This window comes from Pristiophorus japonicus, chromosome 8 (genome assembly GCF_044704955.1).
Source record: "Pristiophorus japonicus isolate sPriJap1 chromosome 8, sPriJap1.hap1, whole genome shotgun sequence".
In the NCBI taxonomy this organism is placed as follows: Eukaryota; Metazoa; Chordata; class Chondrichthyes; family Pristiophoridae; genus Pristiophorus; species Pristiophorus japonicus.
This window is the reverse complement of record NC_091984.1, coordinates 5,013,981-5,032,279: the sequence shown is the minus strand read 5'-3', so window position 1 is coordinate 5,032,279 and position 18,299 is coordinate 5,013,981. Positions and strand designations below refer to the sequence as shown.

The following is an 18,299-nucleotide window of genomic DNA, read 5'->3' as shown; positions in this document are numbered from 1 at the left end:
GTTCCTTGAACACCTGCTCACAGCCCTGTTTCCCCGTGAGGCTGGGGCACTGGGGAAATTAGTTTGGGGAAAAGGCCCTTTATTGGCGACCTTCCATTAGCAGGAGGTCACCCATTGGGGACGGACGGTTTACAATTGGAAGCTCAGTGTTTAATGAACGATGGCTGTGGTCTATAAGGACCGATCGACACAGGCCTGTCAGTAATGTGGGATTACACCACAGCCTGTTGAAGGTTTGGTGGAGATTTTCATTCTTTCCCCAGTCTGGTTTCCGTTCTCTGAAACCTCCCTCTGGGCTTCTCATTGCTGAAATGTTTAGACACAAACACCAGGTGCAGAGGTCTAGGTTTAATTAACTTGAGCAAACATTCATTTCTGCCGGCTCACATTATTTGTAATTAAATTCAAAAGCATCGAATCCCATCAAGCTCCCTGGGAAGATGTTGACTTAAAACCGCCGTTCCTTTATTAAATTCATTCTGGGGATGTGGGTGTCGCTGGTATGGCTGGCATTTATTGCCCGTCCCCAAATGCCCGGAGAAGGTGGGCGTCAGCCTTCTTCTTGAACTTGGAGTGTCGGCCTGGATTACGTGCTCCAGTCTCTGGAGTGGGACTCGAACCTTCGATCTTCTGACTGGGAGGTGAGAGTGTCGGGTCAGCGTCTCGTGATGGGGAGTCTGACGATGGTCTCCCAGGTGTCAGTGGTGATGTCACACTTTATCAGGGAGGCTTTGAGCGTATCCTTGTAATGCTTCCGCTGCCCACCTTAGGCTCATTTACCATGAAGGAGCTCCGCATAAAGCATTTGCTTAGGGAGTCATGTATCTGGCATGCGAACTATGTGGCCTGCGAAGTTGATCGAGTGTGGTCAGTGCTTCAATACTGGGGATGTTAGCCTGGACGAGGACACTGATGTTGGTGCGCCTGTCCTCCCAGGAGATTTACAGGATCCTGCGGAGACATCGTTGGTGATATATCTCCAGCAACTTGAGGTGCCTTCTGTACATCGTCCATGCCTCAGATCCATACAGGAGGGTGGATATTACTACAGCCCTGTACACCATGAGCTTGGTGGTAGATTTGAGGGCCTAGTCTTCAAACACTCTTTTCCTCAGACGACCGAAGGCTGCACTGGCGCAATGGAGGCGATGTTGAATCTCCGCATCAATGTCTGCCTTTGTTGATAAGAGGCTCCCGAGATATGGGAAATGGTCCACGTTGTGGATCTTGATGATTGGAGCGCAGTGCTGTGCGGCGGGGACAGGCTGCTGGAGGACCTTTGTCTTACCGATGTTAAGCGTAAGGCCCATGCTTTCATATGCCTCAGTGAATACATTGACTGTATCCTGGAGTTCAGCCTCTGAATGTACGCAGACGCAGGCATCGTCCATGTATTGCAGCAGAGGTTGGGGTAACCTTGGACCTGGCCTGGAGGCGGCGTAGGTTAAACAGCTTCCCACTGGTTCTGTAGTTTAGTTCCACTCCAGCGGGGAGCTTGTTGATTGCGAGATGGAGCATGGTGGTGAGGAAGATTGAGAAGAAGGTTGGAGCGATGACGCAGCCCTGTTTGACCCCGGTCCGGATGTGAATTGGGTCTGTAATGGATCCGTTGGTAAGGATCACAGCCTATATGTCATCGTGAAGCAGGCGAAGGATGTTGACAAATATTTGGCGGCATCCGAAACGGAGGAGGACATTCCAAAGACCCTCATGGTTGAGAGTGTCAAAGGCCTTTGTAAGATCGAAAAAGGCCATGTATAAGGGCTGGCGCTGCTCCCTGCATTTTTCCTGCAATTGTCGCGCTGCAAAGATCATGTCTGTTGTGCCCCGTAGGGGACGAAATCCACACTGTGATTCCAGGAGGAGCTCCTCGGCCACAGGGAAAAGACAGTTGAGGAGAACTCGAGCGACAACCTTCCCAGTGGCTGATAGCAGAGAGATTCCCCTGTAGTTGCTACAGTTGGATTTGTCCCCTTTTTAAAAAATGGTCACAATCACTGCATCTCTGAGAACTCCTGGCATGCTCTCCTGCCTTCAGATGAGAGAGATGAGGTCATGTATCCGCGCCAACAGCGCCTCTCTGCCATACTTTAGTGCCTCAGCAGGGATTCCATCTGCACCCATAGCCTTGTTATTCTTAAGCTGTTTTATGGCTTTGCCTACCTTGTGCAACGTTGGAGTTTCACTGAGCTGGTGGTGGGTGGCATGCTGCGGGATGGAATCGAGAACACTCGAGTCAAAGGCAGAGTCTTGATTGAGGAGACTTTCAAAGTGCTCCTTCCATCGGGCCCTGACAGCCTCAGTGTCCTTGATGAGTGTTTCCCCGTTCTTGGCCAGGAGTGGGGTGGGGCCTTGGGAGTTTGGACAGTAGGTGGCCTTGGCTGCAATGAAGAATCCTCGCATAACGTGGCTGTCGGCCAGTTGTTGTATCTCTTGTGCTTTCTCCAATCACCACCTGTTCTTTAGGTCCCGGGTTTTTTGTTGGACCTTGTGATATATTCACAGAGCACAGCACACACAGCTTCTAACATGGCAGGCAGCTCTGTCAGAAGCTTCCGGAACATGCCTGGTTCTGTTTATTATTAACTCTGTAGTTGCAGTACACAATACGTCCACATCCACAGTGTGGAGCCACAAACATTACAAGCTTACAGACATTACACTTCTCCCTCCTTAATGAAGAAGTTATTATTACAACATCATACATAACTTGCATATTTATACATAACACAGGATATAGACTCTTTTTTCCTCTTTACAAATTTAACTTAACCACTTGTTTTCTGTTTCGAAGAGGATACCTTCACTCTCGAATAGAACCTTCCAAACATGGTGTCGAATTTACTCTCATTCGAGGCTCATCCTGAGGAACATTTTCCTCCACAGAATTTCCTTGATTTTCATTTGAACTCACTCTAACTTCTAGCTAGGCGTACATTCAGACTTACATTCTGATTTTCTCTTGGATTTGTTTCCAGTACATTAGATGTAGGATATGCTACTGGTATATCAAAACTATCTGATAAGTCAGAAATAATTGAATCATTCCCACTTTCAACTCCTTCCACGTCTGTAAGTAAAATATGATCAATATGAACAAACCTAACCAGTCCATGATCAAACATTTTGATCAAATATGTGCGAGGACCACATATCTTCACCATCTTGGTAACCACTTTAACCATTTATGGTGATGGTTCTTCACTCTCGCCTTCTGGTTTAATTTCACATTTCTCTCTTTTACTCTACCTCTGTCATGATTCTCTTTCTGTCTTAATTGTGTCTCTTCTACCGATTGTGCCAAATTTGGTTTTAACAACGAGAATCTGGTTCAAGGCTGTCATTTGAGAAACAACCAGTAGTTGTATGAGGAGTATTACGATATGTTATCAAAAAATTTGCCAATTTGTGATCCAATGACAACTGTTGTTTCTTTGGATTTGGATCTAACATTTGTTTTATGAGGGCACGTTTTACAATTTGTACAGTGCGCTCTGCTGCACCATTCGAAGCAGGGTAATAAGGTGGAACCTTGGTCTGTTTCACACCATTTTTGCTTGTGAACTGTGCAAATTCTTCTGAACGAAATTGTGGTCCATTATCCAAAACAATTTCTTCAGGGAGGCCAAATGAAGAAAATAAACTTCGCAAAATGTCCAGTGTTTTACTTGTTATTTTCCCACATTGGAAACACATCAACCCACTTCGAATGGCTATCAATCACAATGAACAATTGTTGTTCTTCTAACTCAGCAAAATCAATATGTAGCCTTAACCACACCCTGGGAGGCCATTTTCATGGCTATAATGGTACTAATGGTGGTTGCTTGCTTACCGATAGAATGTCGTACATTGACTCACGATGTACTCTACATCTTTATCAAGACCTGGCCACCATAAATAACTGCGTGCAAAACTCTTGGTCAAGCACATTCCCAGGTGCTGGTCATGGAGGTCTCCTAATAAGTTGAACCTAAATTTATTTGGTATAACCACTCTTGCACCCCACATGATACAATCTTTCTCGACTGATAATTCATTCCTACGAATGAAGAATGGATGAATAGCTTTGTTTGATACCTGGTTTGGCCATCCATTTGCAATAAAATCATACACCCTTGACATCACTGGGTCACGTTTGGTTGCTCTACCAATCTCTTCAGCCTGAACTGGTAGCTCATCAATGTATGAAAAATAAAACACTTCTTCCCTATCGGGTGTAACTTGTGATGGGGAAGGCAATCTAGACATTGCATCAGCATTACTGTGATCATCTGTACTCAATGCTGACAAAATCAAGGCACATCTCTGCATTCAGGCTGCAGCTAATGTTGGAACTGGGGACTTTGGATGGAGGATTGCTGTTAGGGGCGTATGTTCCGTAACAATGGTAAACTTACGACCATATAAAGTATTTGTGAAACTTCTTGACCCCAAAAATTAATGCCAAAGCTTCCCTTTCAATTTGCGCATAATTACTCTCACTGGCACTGAGAGTGCATGAAGCAAAAGCAATTGGTCTCTCCTCCCCACTACGTGGAACATGAGAGATCACTGCCCCAACTCCATACGGAGAGGCATCACATGCTAGCTTAATCTCCTTAGATTTGTCATAGTGAACTGACATGGTGCTCTCGACCAATTTGCTTTTACACTCCTTGAATGCTGTATCACATTCTTTCACTTCCAATGGACCTGTTTTTTACAATAGCCAAATTTGGTAGGAACTTCCCATAATAGTTCAAAAGATCCAAGAATGAACGAAGTTCAGTGACATTCCTGGGAGTGGGTGCATTTCTAATTGCATCCAGCTTTCCCATGTTTGGATGTAAACCATCTTTGTCTACTCTGTATCCCAAGTACTCCACTGAGTTTTTAAATAACTCACACTTACGAGCAGACACTCGTACTCTGTGCTTCTCTAGCCGTTTGAGGACTTCATTCAATATGTTATTATGAATTTGCCTATTTGGTGCTGAAATGAGTATGTCATCCAAATAACATACTACCCCTTCAATACCTTGCAAAATCTGGTTCATCACCCCTTGGAATAAGGCAGGGGCGGAAGACACTCCAAACGGTAGCCTATTAAATTGATATAGTCCTAGATGAGTATTTATAATCAAACATGACTTGGACTCCTCATCTAGTTCAAGCTGTAAGTAGGCATTCGTAAGATCCAGTTTTGAGAAGATCTGACACCTGTCAGTGTTGTGAACAAAACTTCTATATTCGGCAATGTATTGGGAACATTACCCTCTAGAACCTGGTTTACGGTTACCTTATAATCATCTCACAATCTTACCTTACCATCGGACTTGGGTACAACAATGGGTGTAGCCCAATTATATCGATCTATCTTACAAATAATGTTCTCAGTCTCGTCTTTTGAATTTTTGCTCAACTTTCTCCTTGAGTGCATATGGTACGGAACGTGGCTTGTAATAAACCGATCTAGCGTCCTTCTGTACCCTGACACTCACCTTGAAGCCTTGGATCAGACTGCCCGTTTTGCAGAGCACCTTCGGATACTTTTTGATAACATCATCCGTTGATGCAAATCTCGCTTCCACACAGGAAATCTCACTCCAATCCAGCTTCAGTGATCTCAACCAATTTCTTCCTAGTAAGGCAGGCTTGTCTCCTTTCAATACTATTACAGGCAAGTTCTGAAATTGATCCTTCTATTTCACCAGTACGGTGATACGACCTACCACAGGAATTTTCTCTCTCAGTAGCCTCGCAGCTCTATATTGGCTTTCACCAATGGGAAATCCCGCAATTTGTCGCGGTATAGCAACTCCGGTACTACACTCACGGATGCACCCGTGTCGATTTCCATTGGTATCTTGAATCCCGCAACATCTATGTGGATTTTGATACTTTCCGAATCGCTGTCCGTTAACCTCGTGCTCCTGATGACGTGTAACTCTAAAATCTCCATGTCCTGTTGTTCTTCTTCCATGCTTCTATGTAGTCTCTGGGGATTTCTACTCATAGCTTTTAACGCTGGACTCACAGCTTTGAAAGCTGTTTTACCCTTCAGTCGGCATGCCTTCGCAAGATGCCCAGGCTTTCTGCAGAAGAAACACTCTGCCTTCACATATGGACAACTTTGAGCAATGTGTTGTCCCAGGCATCTATAGCACGACTTTAACACTCTATTCGAATTTCCAGTTTCTGAGACTTTGGGCCCCCCAACGCCTTTTACTTTGAATCTGCAGGCAATTCACCTCGGTTGACTGACGACCGTAATTATTATGAAATTCTCGGGAATATTGATCGGCCATGCCCATCGAGCTTGCTGTCTGACAAGCAATCACAAAAGTCAAGTCATCTGTCGTCAATCATTTTCTTCTGATCGCATCATTTTTCACCCCAGACACAAAACGATCCCGCAATGCTCGGTTTTGAAAGTCTCTGAAATTACAGTGCATAAATAGCTTTTTTAATGCTACAATTCATTGCGAGATGGATTGAGTACAAAAGCAGGGACGTCCTTCTGCAACTGTATAGGGTATTGGTGAGGCCGCACCTGGAGTACTGCGTGCAGTTTTGGTCACATTACTTAAAGAAGGATATACTAGCTTTGGAGGGGGTATAGAGACGATTCACGAGGCTGATTCCGGAGATGAGGGGGTTACCTTATGATGATAGATTGAGTAGACTGGGTCTTTACTCGTTGGAGTTCAGAAGGATGTGGGGTGATCTTATAGAAACATTTAAAATAATGAAAGGGATAGACAAGATAGAGGCAGAGACATTGTTTCCACTGGTCGGGGAGACTAGAACTAGGGGGCACAGCCTCAAAATACGGGGGAGCCAATTTAAAACCGAGTTGAGAAGGAATTTCTTCTCCCAGAGGGTTGTGAATCTGTGGAATTCTCTGCCCAGGGAAGCAGTTGAGGCTAGCTCATTGAATGTATTCAAATCACAGATAGATAGATTTTTAACCAATAAGGGAATTAAGGATTATGGGGAGTGGGCGGGTAATAGAAACATAGAAACATAGAAAATAGGTGCAGGAGCAGGCCATTCAGCCCTTCTAGCCTGCACCGCCATTCAATGAGTTCATGGCTGAACATGAAACTTCAGTACCCCCTTCCTGCTTTCTCGCCATAACCCTTGATCCCCCGAGTAGTAAGGACTTCATCTAACTCCCTTTTGAATATATTTAGTGAATTGGCCTCAACTACTTTCTGTGGTAGAGAATTCCACAGGTTCACCACTCTCTGGGTGAAGAAGTTTCTCCTCATCTCGGTCCTAAATGGCTTACCCCTTATCCTCAGACTGTGACCCCTGGTTCTGGACTTCCCCAACATTGGGAACATTCTTTCTGCATCTAACCTGTCTAAACCCGTCAGAATTTTAAACGTTTCTATGAGGTCCCCTCTCATTCTTCTGAACTCCAGTGAATACAAGCCCAATTGATCCAATCTTTCTTGATAGGTCAGTCCCGCCATCCCGGGAATCAGTCTGGTGAACCTTCGCTGCACTCCCTCAATAGCAAGAATGTCCTTCCTCAAGTTAGGAGACCAAAACTGTACACAATACTCCAGGTGTGGCCTCACCAAGGCCCTGTACAACTGTAGCAACACCTCCCTGCCCCTGTATTCAAATCCCCTCGCTATGAAGGCCAACATGCCATTTGCTTTCTTAACCGCCTGCTGTACCTGCATGCCAACCTTCAATGACTGATGTACCATGACACCCAGGTCTCGTTGCACCTTCCCTTTTCCTAATCTGTCACCATTCAGATAATAGTCTGTCTCTCTGTTTTTACCACCAAAGTGGATAACCTCACATTTATCCACATTATACTTCATCTGCCATGCATTTGCCCACTCACCTAACCTATCCAAGTCACTCTGCAGCCTAATAGCATCCTCCTCGCAGCTCACACTGCCACCCAACTTAGTATCATCCGCAAATTTGGAGATACTGCATTTAATCCCCTCGTCTAAATCATTAATGTACAATGTAAACAGCTGGGGCCCCAGCACAGAACCTTGCGGCACTCCACTAGTCACTGCCTGCCATTCTGAAAAGTACCCGTTTACTCCTACTCTTTGCTTCCTGTCTGACAACCAGTTCTCAATCCACGTCAGCACACTACCCCCAATCCCATGTGCTTTAACTTTGCACATTAATCTCTTGTGTGGGACCTTGTCGAAAGCCTTCTGAAAGTCCAAATATACCACATCAACTGGTTCTCCTTTGTCCACTTTACTGGAAACATCCTCAAAAAATTCCAGAAGATTTGTCAAGCATGATTTCCCTTTCACAAATCCATGCTGACTTGGACCTATCATGTCACCATTTTCCAGATGCACTGCTATGACATCCTTAATAATTGATTCCATCATTTTACCCACTACTGAGGTCAGGCTGACCGGTCTATAATTCCCTGTTTTCTCTCTCCCTCCTTTTTTAAAAAGTGGGGTTACATTGGCTACCCTCCACTCCATAGGAACTGATCCAGAGTCAATGGAATGTTGGAAAATGACTGTCAATGCATCCGCTATTTCCAAGGCCACCTCCTTAAGTACTCTAGGATGCAGGCCATCAGGCCCTGGGGATTTATCTGCCTTCAATCCCATCAATTTCCCCAACACAATTTCCCGACTAATAAAGATTTCCCTCAGTTCCTCTTCCTTACTAGACCCTCTGACCCCTTTTATATCCGGAAGGTTGTTTGTATCCTCCTTAGTGAATACCGAACCAAAGTACTTGTTCAATTGATCCGCCATTTCTTTGTTCCCCGTTATGACTTCCCCTGATTCTGACTGCAGGGGACCTACGTTTGTCTTCACCAACCTTTTTCTCTTTACATACCTATAGAAACTTTTGCAATCCGCCTTAATGTTCCCTGCAAGCTTCTTCTCGTACTCCATTTTCCCTGTCCTAATCAAACCCTTTGTCCTCCTCTGCTGAGTTCTAAATTTCTCCCAGTCCCCAGGTAAGTGGAGCTGAGTCCACGGCTAGATCAGCCAAGATCTTGAGTGGCGGAGCAGGCTCGAGGGGCTAGATGGCCTACTCCTGTTCTTAATTCTTTTGTCCTTATGGGTCATCAAGGCACACAAGATTGGCTGTGAGGCACTGGCTGCATAGGGCTCTCTTAGCTGGGTCTCTCAGTGCCCCGGCATTAACTTTTTTGCGGCACTGCTTCTGCTGTCCCCTCTGCTTTGGGGCAATGTTAATGTTGATGATGGATCGGATTAGGCGGTGGTCCGTCCAGCAGTCATCAGCTCCTGTCATGGCGCGGGTGATGCGCACATCCTTGTGATCGGACAATGACCTAGTCAAGCAGGTGTGTGGAGCGAGGGTGTTGCCACGATGTCCTGTATTGTCCCTCTGGTAGAACAGGGTGTTGGTGATGAGGAGTTCATGTTCCAGACATTTTGTCAGGAGTAGGGTACCGCTGGAATTCCCTTTCCCTACCCCCTCTCTGCCAATCACACCTCCCCAGAGGGCTGTGTCTTTACTGACCCTGGCATTAAAATCACCCAGGAGGATCAATTTGTCGCCCGTGGGGATGCGGGACAAGGATGTCTCGAGGTTGGAATAAAAACCCTCTTTAGCCTCATCCATTGCATCGAGTATAGGGGCGTATGCACTGATGATTGTGGCACATTGTTTCCGAGATGGGGTGAGACGAATAGTCACGAGGCTTTCGTTAACCCCACAGGGGAAGTCTTTGAGGCGATTGACCAGCTCATTCTTGACGGCAAAGCCGACTCCATTACGGCGGCATTCTTCCTCTGGTTTTCCTTTCCAGAAAAAGGTATAACCTCCACCATGTTCCTTCAACTGTCCTTCCCCTGCCTGCCGTGTCTCGCTTAGGGCAGCGATGTCAATGTCAAAACGTCTGAGTTCCCAGGGTGTGTGATGGGCTGTTGGGAGGAGCTTTGTGCAGTGTGTTCAATCACTTACTTCTGTTCCCTCATTAATTCCCACCGCCTGTCGACAGCAGCTCCGGAATCCTGTGCTGTCAGCCCCGCTCCCTCTGCCTTGTCCCCATGAGCTGCCGGCTGCTTCACTGATTTGTGTGAAGGAGAATGGAGGCAGAAACGTCACCATTCCATGGACAGTTTTGTTAATATTTCCCCATCACAGACAGAGTCCCAGAAACCAAACAATGCGGATAAATGTCAGGGCGGCTCCAGCACACGAGGGAAGATATCCTGGAGCGTCACTCACAGGGGAGCTCGCCCAGCATTTATCTCACAGGCTGCTGACATGTCAGATCCATCTGCTAATGTTGCAGTGTATGCTGGCAGTGTTGGGCAGGCCAATTGGCTCTGAAATTGGCACTGACAGCAGGCAGTGCAAATCTGGGAATCACAGGATCCGATCCGTTAATGATCACCTCCGAGATTGGGAGAGAATCAGTTTTATCTAATATCCCATGGATTATTATGTTCCAAGATACTGAGGCCCTAAGCTCTGGAATTCCCTTCCAAAACCTCTCTGCCTCTCCTCCTAAAAGACACTCTTTAAAACCTTCCTCTTTGCTGTGGCGAGATGAACCTTCTCCCTGACCCACTGTGGGCCGTGGGAAGATGGACCTTCTCCCTGACCCACTGTGGACCGTGGGGAGATGGACCTTCTCCCTGACCCACTGTGGGCCGTGGGGAGATGGACCTTCTCCCTGACCCACTGTGGGCCGTGGGGAGATGGACCTTCTCCCTGACCCACTGTAGGCCGTGGGGAGATGGACCTTCTCCCTGACCCACTGTAGGCCGTGGGGAGATGGACCTTCTCCCTGACCCACTGTGGGCCGTGGAGAGATGGACCTTCTCCCTGACCCACTGTGGGCCGTGGGGAGATGGACCTTCTCCCTGACCCACTGTGGGCCATGGGGAGATGGACCTTCTCCCTGACCCACATAATTGATGACTGATTCCTGGGATGAGGGGATTGTCCGATGAGGAGAGATTAAGGAGACTAGGCCTATTCCATAGTATTTAGAGAAATAAGATGTCATCTCTTTGAAACATACACAATTATTACAGGACTTTACAGAGTAGATGCAGGAAGGATGTTTCCCCTGGCTGCGGAGTCTAGAACTAGGTGTCACAGTCTCAGAATAAGGGGTCAGCCATTTAGGACTGAGATGAGGAGAAATGTTTTCACTCAAAGGGTTGTGAATATTTGGAATTCTGTACCCCAGAGAGCTGTGGAGGCTCAGTCATTGAGTATATTAAAGACAGAGATTGATAGATTTTTGGAGACTAAGGGAATTAAGGGATTTGGGGATAGTGTTGAGATAGATGATCAGCTATGATCTTATTGAATGGTGAAGCAGTCTCAAGCGGCCGAATGGCCTCCTCCAGCTCCTATTTCTTATGTAAACAAGCCATCACTCAAAATAGTGGGGTTTATGATAAAAGTCAGCGATCCGTCACAATAATGAGCAGGATGTCCATGTGCTGTTGGGGTTTGTCAATGAGTTGGTGCAAAAGTCTCGGGGTTTGGAGCTGATTTATTGTCTCTTTAACCCTCAGACAGTATCAAGTATCTGGGTGAATCTCTGACCCCTTTTATCATCTCGCTGCCTCTGTCCTGTCGCCATTCCTGGAGAACCTTTCAGCTCAGCACTGGCCCACTAAATGCTGCTTATTGTATTCTTGGCCCAATCATTCACCTCCTAACTGAGCAACTCTGCTCGACAATTAACCCCAACAAAGGGCCTGATTACTGGGTGATGGGAAGTGACAGCAACCTGCGGGGTGTACTTTATGGAGCCACTAACTTCTGTACTCAATAATACACTGATTCACATCATTAACCAGGGACTGAACCGTGCTGATAGCGAGGGCTTTAGTTAGTGATAACACCAGGCCCTTCGTCACACCACAGTGTTAATCCCCGATAGCAACACTTAAAGCCCGGAAATAAATGTCAAGGGCTGAGTGGATTTGTAGAAGTAACAATGATTCATAAGATGCTCCATTTACACTCCAGTGTCACAGGAGCAGTTTCTGTAATATATGATCCTTATATTGAAATATCTTCCCTTCCCTTGTTGATGCAGCCACACACAGCAGGAGCCTGTTGTGTCTCTCTCTCCCTGGGCTGTATGGTGATGTTTCATTACTGCTTCAACAACAACTGCCATTTATATAGCACCTTTAACAAAGTAAATCCTCCCAAAGCTTTTCAAAGGAGCAAAAATCAGACAATAATTGGCACCAAGCCACATAATCACCGTTCCATTATTCATTCTTACTTTACACAGCTTTAGGATTCTGTTACTAATGTTCACTCCATTCTTTCTACACAGAGAATGAACAATAATCTATTCCAATATGCGACTTTAGTCAAAGCCTTTAGTCGATGCTGTGCTAATTGTAGATTCATTAATCTCGATGATCTCTGTATTTTGCCGCGTTCTCCATATTTATCACACGCATTAGTTTTATTGATTGCTGCAACAGCCACTTGCAGGAGATTGGGGTCTAACAGGCGAGCTGTCTGATCATTGGGAAAAGGATGTTGGGCTGATTCTGTGTTGCCGATGTCAGATAGAGTCGCAGTGTGTCCGATCCACAAGATGCACTGCAGCAACTCACCAAGGCTTCTTCAGCAGCACCTCCCAAACCCGACACCTCAACCACCTAGAAGGTCAAGGGCAGCAGGTGCCTGGGAACACCATCACCTCCAAGATCCCCTCCGAGTCACAAACTGTCCCGACTTAGAATCACAGAATCATTGAATGATACAGCACAGAAAGAGGCCATTCGACCCATCGTGCCTGTGCCGGCTCTGTGAAAGAGCGATCCGATTACTCCCACTCTCCTGCTCTTTCCCCATAGCCCTGTAAATCTTTCCTTTTCAAGTATTTATCCAATTCCCTATTGAATCTGCCCTTTCAGATTCACAAGGATGATTCCAGAACTGAGAGGTTAGAACTATCGGGAAAGGCTGAGCAGGCTGGGAAATGTCAGTGTCATGAAGCTATTTTTAGTTCGACAGCTAACATCGTTCTTCGACACTCCAGCGATTATAATTACCCAGCTGTCTAACTGTCCAGCACACAGTGCAGTGCGGGGGAGTGCGTACAGCTTTATTATCATCCCTGAGAAATGTGGAGTGCGTGGAAATTCCTGGATTGCAAGACACTGTCAAGGGAGCTTTGCTCTGTATCTAACCCGTGCTGTACCTGCCCTGGGAGTGTTTGATGGGACAGTGTAGAGGGAGCTTTACTCTGTATCTAACACGTGCTGTACCTGCCCTGGGAGTGTTTGATGGGACAGTGTAGAGGGAGCTTTGCTCTGTATCTAACACGTGCTGTACCTGCCCTGGGAGTGTTTGATGGGACAGTGTAGAGGGAGCTTTGCTCTGTATCTAACCCGTGCTGTACCTGCTCTGGGAGTGTTTGATGGGACAGTGTAGAGGGAGCTTTTCTCTGTATCTAACCCCGTGCTGTACCTGCCCTGGGAGTGTTTGATGGGACAGTGTAGAGGGAGCTTTACTCTGTATCTAACCCGTGCTGTACCTGCTCTGGGAGTGTTTGCTGGGACAGTATAGAGGGAGCTTTACTCTGTATCTAACCCGTGCTGTACCTACCCTGGGAGTGTTTGCTGGGACAGTGTGGAGCGAGCTTTACTCTGTATCTAACCCGTGCTGTACCTGCCCTGGGAGTGTATGATGGGACAGTGTACAGGGAGCTTTACTCTGTATCTAACCCGTGCTGTACCTGCCCTGGGAGTGTTTGCTGGGACAGTGTGGAGCGAGCTTTACTCTGTATCTAACCCGTGCTGTACCTGCCCTGGGAGTGTTTGCTGGGACAGTGTAGAGGGAGCTTTACTCTGTATCTAACCCATGTTGTTCCTGTCTCGGTTTCCAGGACAACCCATACATGTGCAACAATGAGTGTGATGCTCACACGCCCGAGCTCGCACACCCGCCCGAGCTGATGCTGGATGCCGAGGGGCGGATTCCCAACACCTTTTGGCAAAGTGTCTCTTGGAGGAGTTTCCCCGAGCCCCTCCTGATCAACATCACTCTGTCCTGGGGCAAGACCATCGAGCTGACCGAGGACATGGTCATCACCTTCGAGTCAGGCCGGCCGGAGCAGATGGTCCTGGAGAAGTCTCTGGACCACGGCCGGACGTGGCAGCCCTACCAGTTCTACGCGGCCGACTGCCTCACCTCCTTCGGGATGGAGCCGAGAAGGGCCCGGGATCTGAGCCCGGTCTCGGTGCTGGACATCATCTGCACAGAGGAGTACTCCAGGGGCTACGTGTGGAAGGTGGACAAGATGGTGCGCTTGGAGATCCAGGAGCGTTTCGCCCTGTTCGGGGGGCCCCGTCTCCGCGATATGGCCTCACTGTACGGCCAGCTGGACACCACCAAGGACCTGAGGGACTTCTTCACCCTGACCGACCTGCGGGTCAGGCTGCTCCGGCCGGCCACTGGGGCCACCAGTGTTGACCAGCACAACCTCTCCAAATACTTCTACGCCATCTCCAACCTGGACATTCGCGGCCGGTGAGAGCTCCTCGCCCCTTCTGGTCAGAGTCGCTGATCCCACACTTCACACGCAGGGGGAGCCGTCGGGCCAACATCTGGGGCACTCGCCGGGCAACATCTGGGGGCCACTCACAGGGCCAACATCTGGGGGCCACTCACAGGGCCAACATCTGGGGGCACTCACAGGGCCAACATCTGGGGGCACTCAGAGCAACATCTGGGGCACTCACAGGGCAAATTCTGGGGCACTCATAGGGCCAACATCTAGGGAGGCAATCACATGGGCAACATCCTCGGGCACTCTCGGGACATTATGTCAATGCTATTCAACCGGGGCCAACATCTGGGGAATATTATCATTTTATCATCATGGCAATAATCCAACAGGGCAAACATTTGGGGGAATACTCTCAGGGCTAACATCTGGGATACTATCAGGGATAACATCTGGCAGGACACTCTATCAGTTATCATCTGGAGGGTACTTTATTGGAGTTAACAGCAGACAAGGCAATCTCAATTAACATCTGAAGGGCAGTCTATCAGGCCCAACACCTAATTACGAGGAGAGATTACAAAATCTCGAATTGTATTCCCTGGAATTTAGAAGGTTATTTGATCGAAGGTTTCAATTTATTAAAGGGAACTGAACGGGTAGATAGAGAGAAACCATTTCCAAGAATTCCACTGGTTGGTTATTCTAGGACTTGGGGCAAAGTCTGAAAATTAGAGCCAATCCTTTACGGAGTGATGTTGGGAAACAGTTTTACACAAAGGGTGGTCGAAGGTTGGAATTCTCTACTGCAAACGGCAGTTGATGCTAGATCAATTGTTAATTTTAAATCTGAGATTGATAGATTTTAATAACCAGAGGTATTAATGGATATGGGGCAAAGGCGGGTATATAGAGTTAGGTCACAGATCAGCCATGATCACATTGAATGACGGAGCAGGCTCGAGGGGCTGAATGGCCTCCTCCTGTTCCTATGTGAGCGCTGGGTAACTGGGAGGTTTTACAGCGATAGATGGTGATCCCTCCCCCGGCCCACTTGGCACGGTCAGCTGCCCGTGTCGGGTGTTTGAGCTTCCCTGAATGGCTGTGTGACACTGTGCACAGACCAGCACTGTGCCAGCTCCCCCTGCCCCTGGTGATGGGCTCGGTAGCGAGCTTTCACAGTCCTGCTAGCTGGCTGGCGATGAGTCAGCGAGTTCCTGCTCAGTGTTCAGCCAATCGAGCAGCACGGAGCGAGCAGAATCTGTCCCTTTACTCTCAACACTGCCGAGCTCCAGTCTCATCAGGATTCAGAGAGTCCGAGAATCAGACCGCAAAGGAGGAGGCCATTTGGCCCATCGGGCCTGTGCTGGCTCTGTGAAAGAGCTCTCTAATTAGTCCCACTCCCCACTCTTTCCCCATTGCCCTGCAAATCTTTCCCTTCAAGTATTTATCCAATTCCCTTTCCAACTCGCGGTGTAAATAAACTCTTCTCATCTCCCTCTGGTCCTTATGCCAATGACCTTCAATCTGTGCCCTCTGGTTCCCGACCCTCCTGCCACGGGAAACAGTGTCTCTCTATTTACTCTATCAAAGCCTTTCCTGGTTTGATGAATGATTGTGACTCAACACCCCCTTCGTGTTCAATCTATATTCAGTCTGGCTCAGTGAGTTCCCATTGGCCCATCACACAATCTGCTGGGCTCTGAGCCATTCCCTCATTATTCTACACTCAGTTTCTGGGAGGCTCGCTCCAGCTTTTAGTCACGGAGAATCTTCAGGCACTAATTGGAGACCAGGAGCAGTAAAATGTTTACGCTGCCGTTAATGTGACTCCAAGGAACTGTCTGGGTTTCTGCTTAGTTCAGCAAACAGAGCCCAGAACTGCCAATTTGCTGAATGTGCAACGTACAATGTGCGGATTGTGAAGCTTCACCTTCGCAGTAAGTTAAACAGCGGCTCGATGCTGTTAGCACAGAGTCACCGAGACCAGCGTTCTCACGCTTCACGGCAGAGAGACCTTCACAGCATGTTGGGCCTTTCCAAATCGCATTTACTGAAAAACAACAACTGCCATTTACAAAGCGCCTTTAACGTAGTGAAACGTCCCAAGGTGCTTCACAGGAGCATAAATCAGACACAATTAACACCGAGCCACAGAAGGAGATATTAAGACTGGAGACCAAAAGCTTGCTCAAGGATGTTGGTTTAAGGAGCGTCTTAGAGGAGGGAGAGGCGGAGAGGTTTAGGGAGGGAAACATTGCTGTTTGTGGGAGCTTGCTGTGCACATATTGGCTGCTGAGTTTCCAACATTACAACAGAGACTACACTCCAAAAGTGCTTCATTGGCTGTGAAACGCTTTGGGACGTCCTGAGGAGGTGAAATGCTCTATAGAAATACAAGTTCATTCTGTTTTAGAATGAGGGGCCAGAGAAAGATGAAATGTGAGAGATTGAGGAGGGGGCAGGAAAAAGGTCTTCACACAGAGCATGGTGAGGCTGTGGGATTCACTCCCAGGGTCAGAGGGTGAGGAGTTGGCGATTGGGGGAGGGGAGGAGCCGGGACAGAGTTCCCGCTGTGTGGGGTGGGGGTAAACTCCATCCTTTCATCTTTTGGAATGTGGGATTGTACAGGAGTAAAGTCGATCAGCGAATCTATCCACTGATCCCAAATCTCACACTGTGCTTCCTCTTTATATCCTGAATCACTGAGATCCACGTCTGTTAGTTTCCCTGTCCCGTTTCCTGGTGATTTGTGTGGAAAAGGAGAGTAATTTGTTGTGTAAACCACTCATTCTCTCGCTGTAAATGTCCCGTCATTGATGATTGAGGAATCATTCAATATTAACTCTCTCACACTAAACACTGAACCAATACGGGCCACCTCTTTTGCTGGCTGTTTTATAAACTCTCATTCATTCATTCATTTGAAGATTGAATTCTCTGTTGTGGTTCCAGTGTTAGTTCACCATGAGCTCCTCGCCCAGTGGGTTGCAAAACATAAAAACAGATAGTAAAAGCTTTTACAAATATATAAAACGGAAAAGAGTGACTAATGTAAATGTTAGTCCCTTAGAAGATGAGAAGGGGGATTTAATAATGGGAAATGTGGAAACGGCTGAGACCTTAAACAATTATTTTGCTTCGGTCTTCACAGTGGAAGATACAAAAACCATGCCAAAAATTGCTGGTCACAGGAATGTGGGAAGGGAGGACCTTGAGACAATCACTATCACTAAGGGGGTAGTGCTGGACAGGCTAATGGGACTCAAGGTAGACAAGTCCCCTGGTCCTGATGAAATGCATCCCAGGGTATTAAAAGAGATGGCAGAAGTTATAGCAGATGCATTCGTTATAATATACCAAAATTCTCTGGACTCTGGGGAGGTACCAGCGGATTGGAAAGCAGCTAATGTAACGCCTCTGTTTAAAAAAGGGGGCAGACAAAAGGCAGGTAACTATAGGCCGGTTAGTTTAATATCTGTAGTGGGGAAAATGCTTGAAACTATCATTCAGGAAAAAATAGCAGGACATCTAGATAGGAATAGTGCAATCAAGCAGACACAGCATGGATTCATGAAGGGGAAATCATGTTTAACTAATTTACTGGAATTCTTTGAGGATATAATGAGCATGGTGGATAGAGGTGTACCGATGGATGTGGTGTATTTAGGTTTCCAAAAGGCATTCGATAAGGTGCCACACAAAAGGTTACTGCAGAAGATAGAGGTACGCGGAGTCAGAGGAAATGTATTAGCATGGATAGAGAATTGGTGGCGAATAGAAAGCAGAGAGTCGGGATAAATGGGTCCTTTTCGGGTTGGAAATC

General features: G+C 47.1%; 1 protein-coding gene across 1 annotated transcript in view; it reads left to right on the top strand.

Moving 5' to 3' along the window:
- LOC139268003 (netrin-G1-like) overlaps window positions 1-18,299 on the top strand; it is a 40,772-nt gene that overhangs the window by 12,618 nt on the left and 9,855 nt on the right. The window contains exon 2 of the mRNA XM_070885967.1: window positions 13,853-14,496. Within this exon, the coding sequence (XP_070742068.1) occupies window positions 13,853-14,496 (644 nt within the window). The remainder of the gene's footprint in view (window positions 1-13,852; window positions 14,497-18,299) is intronic.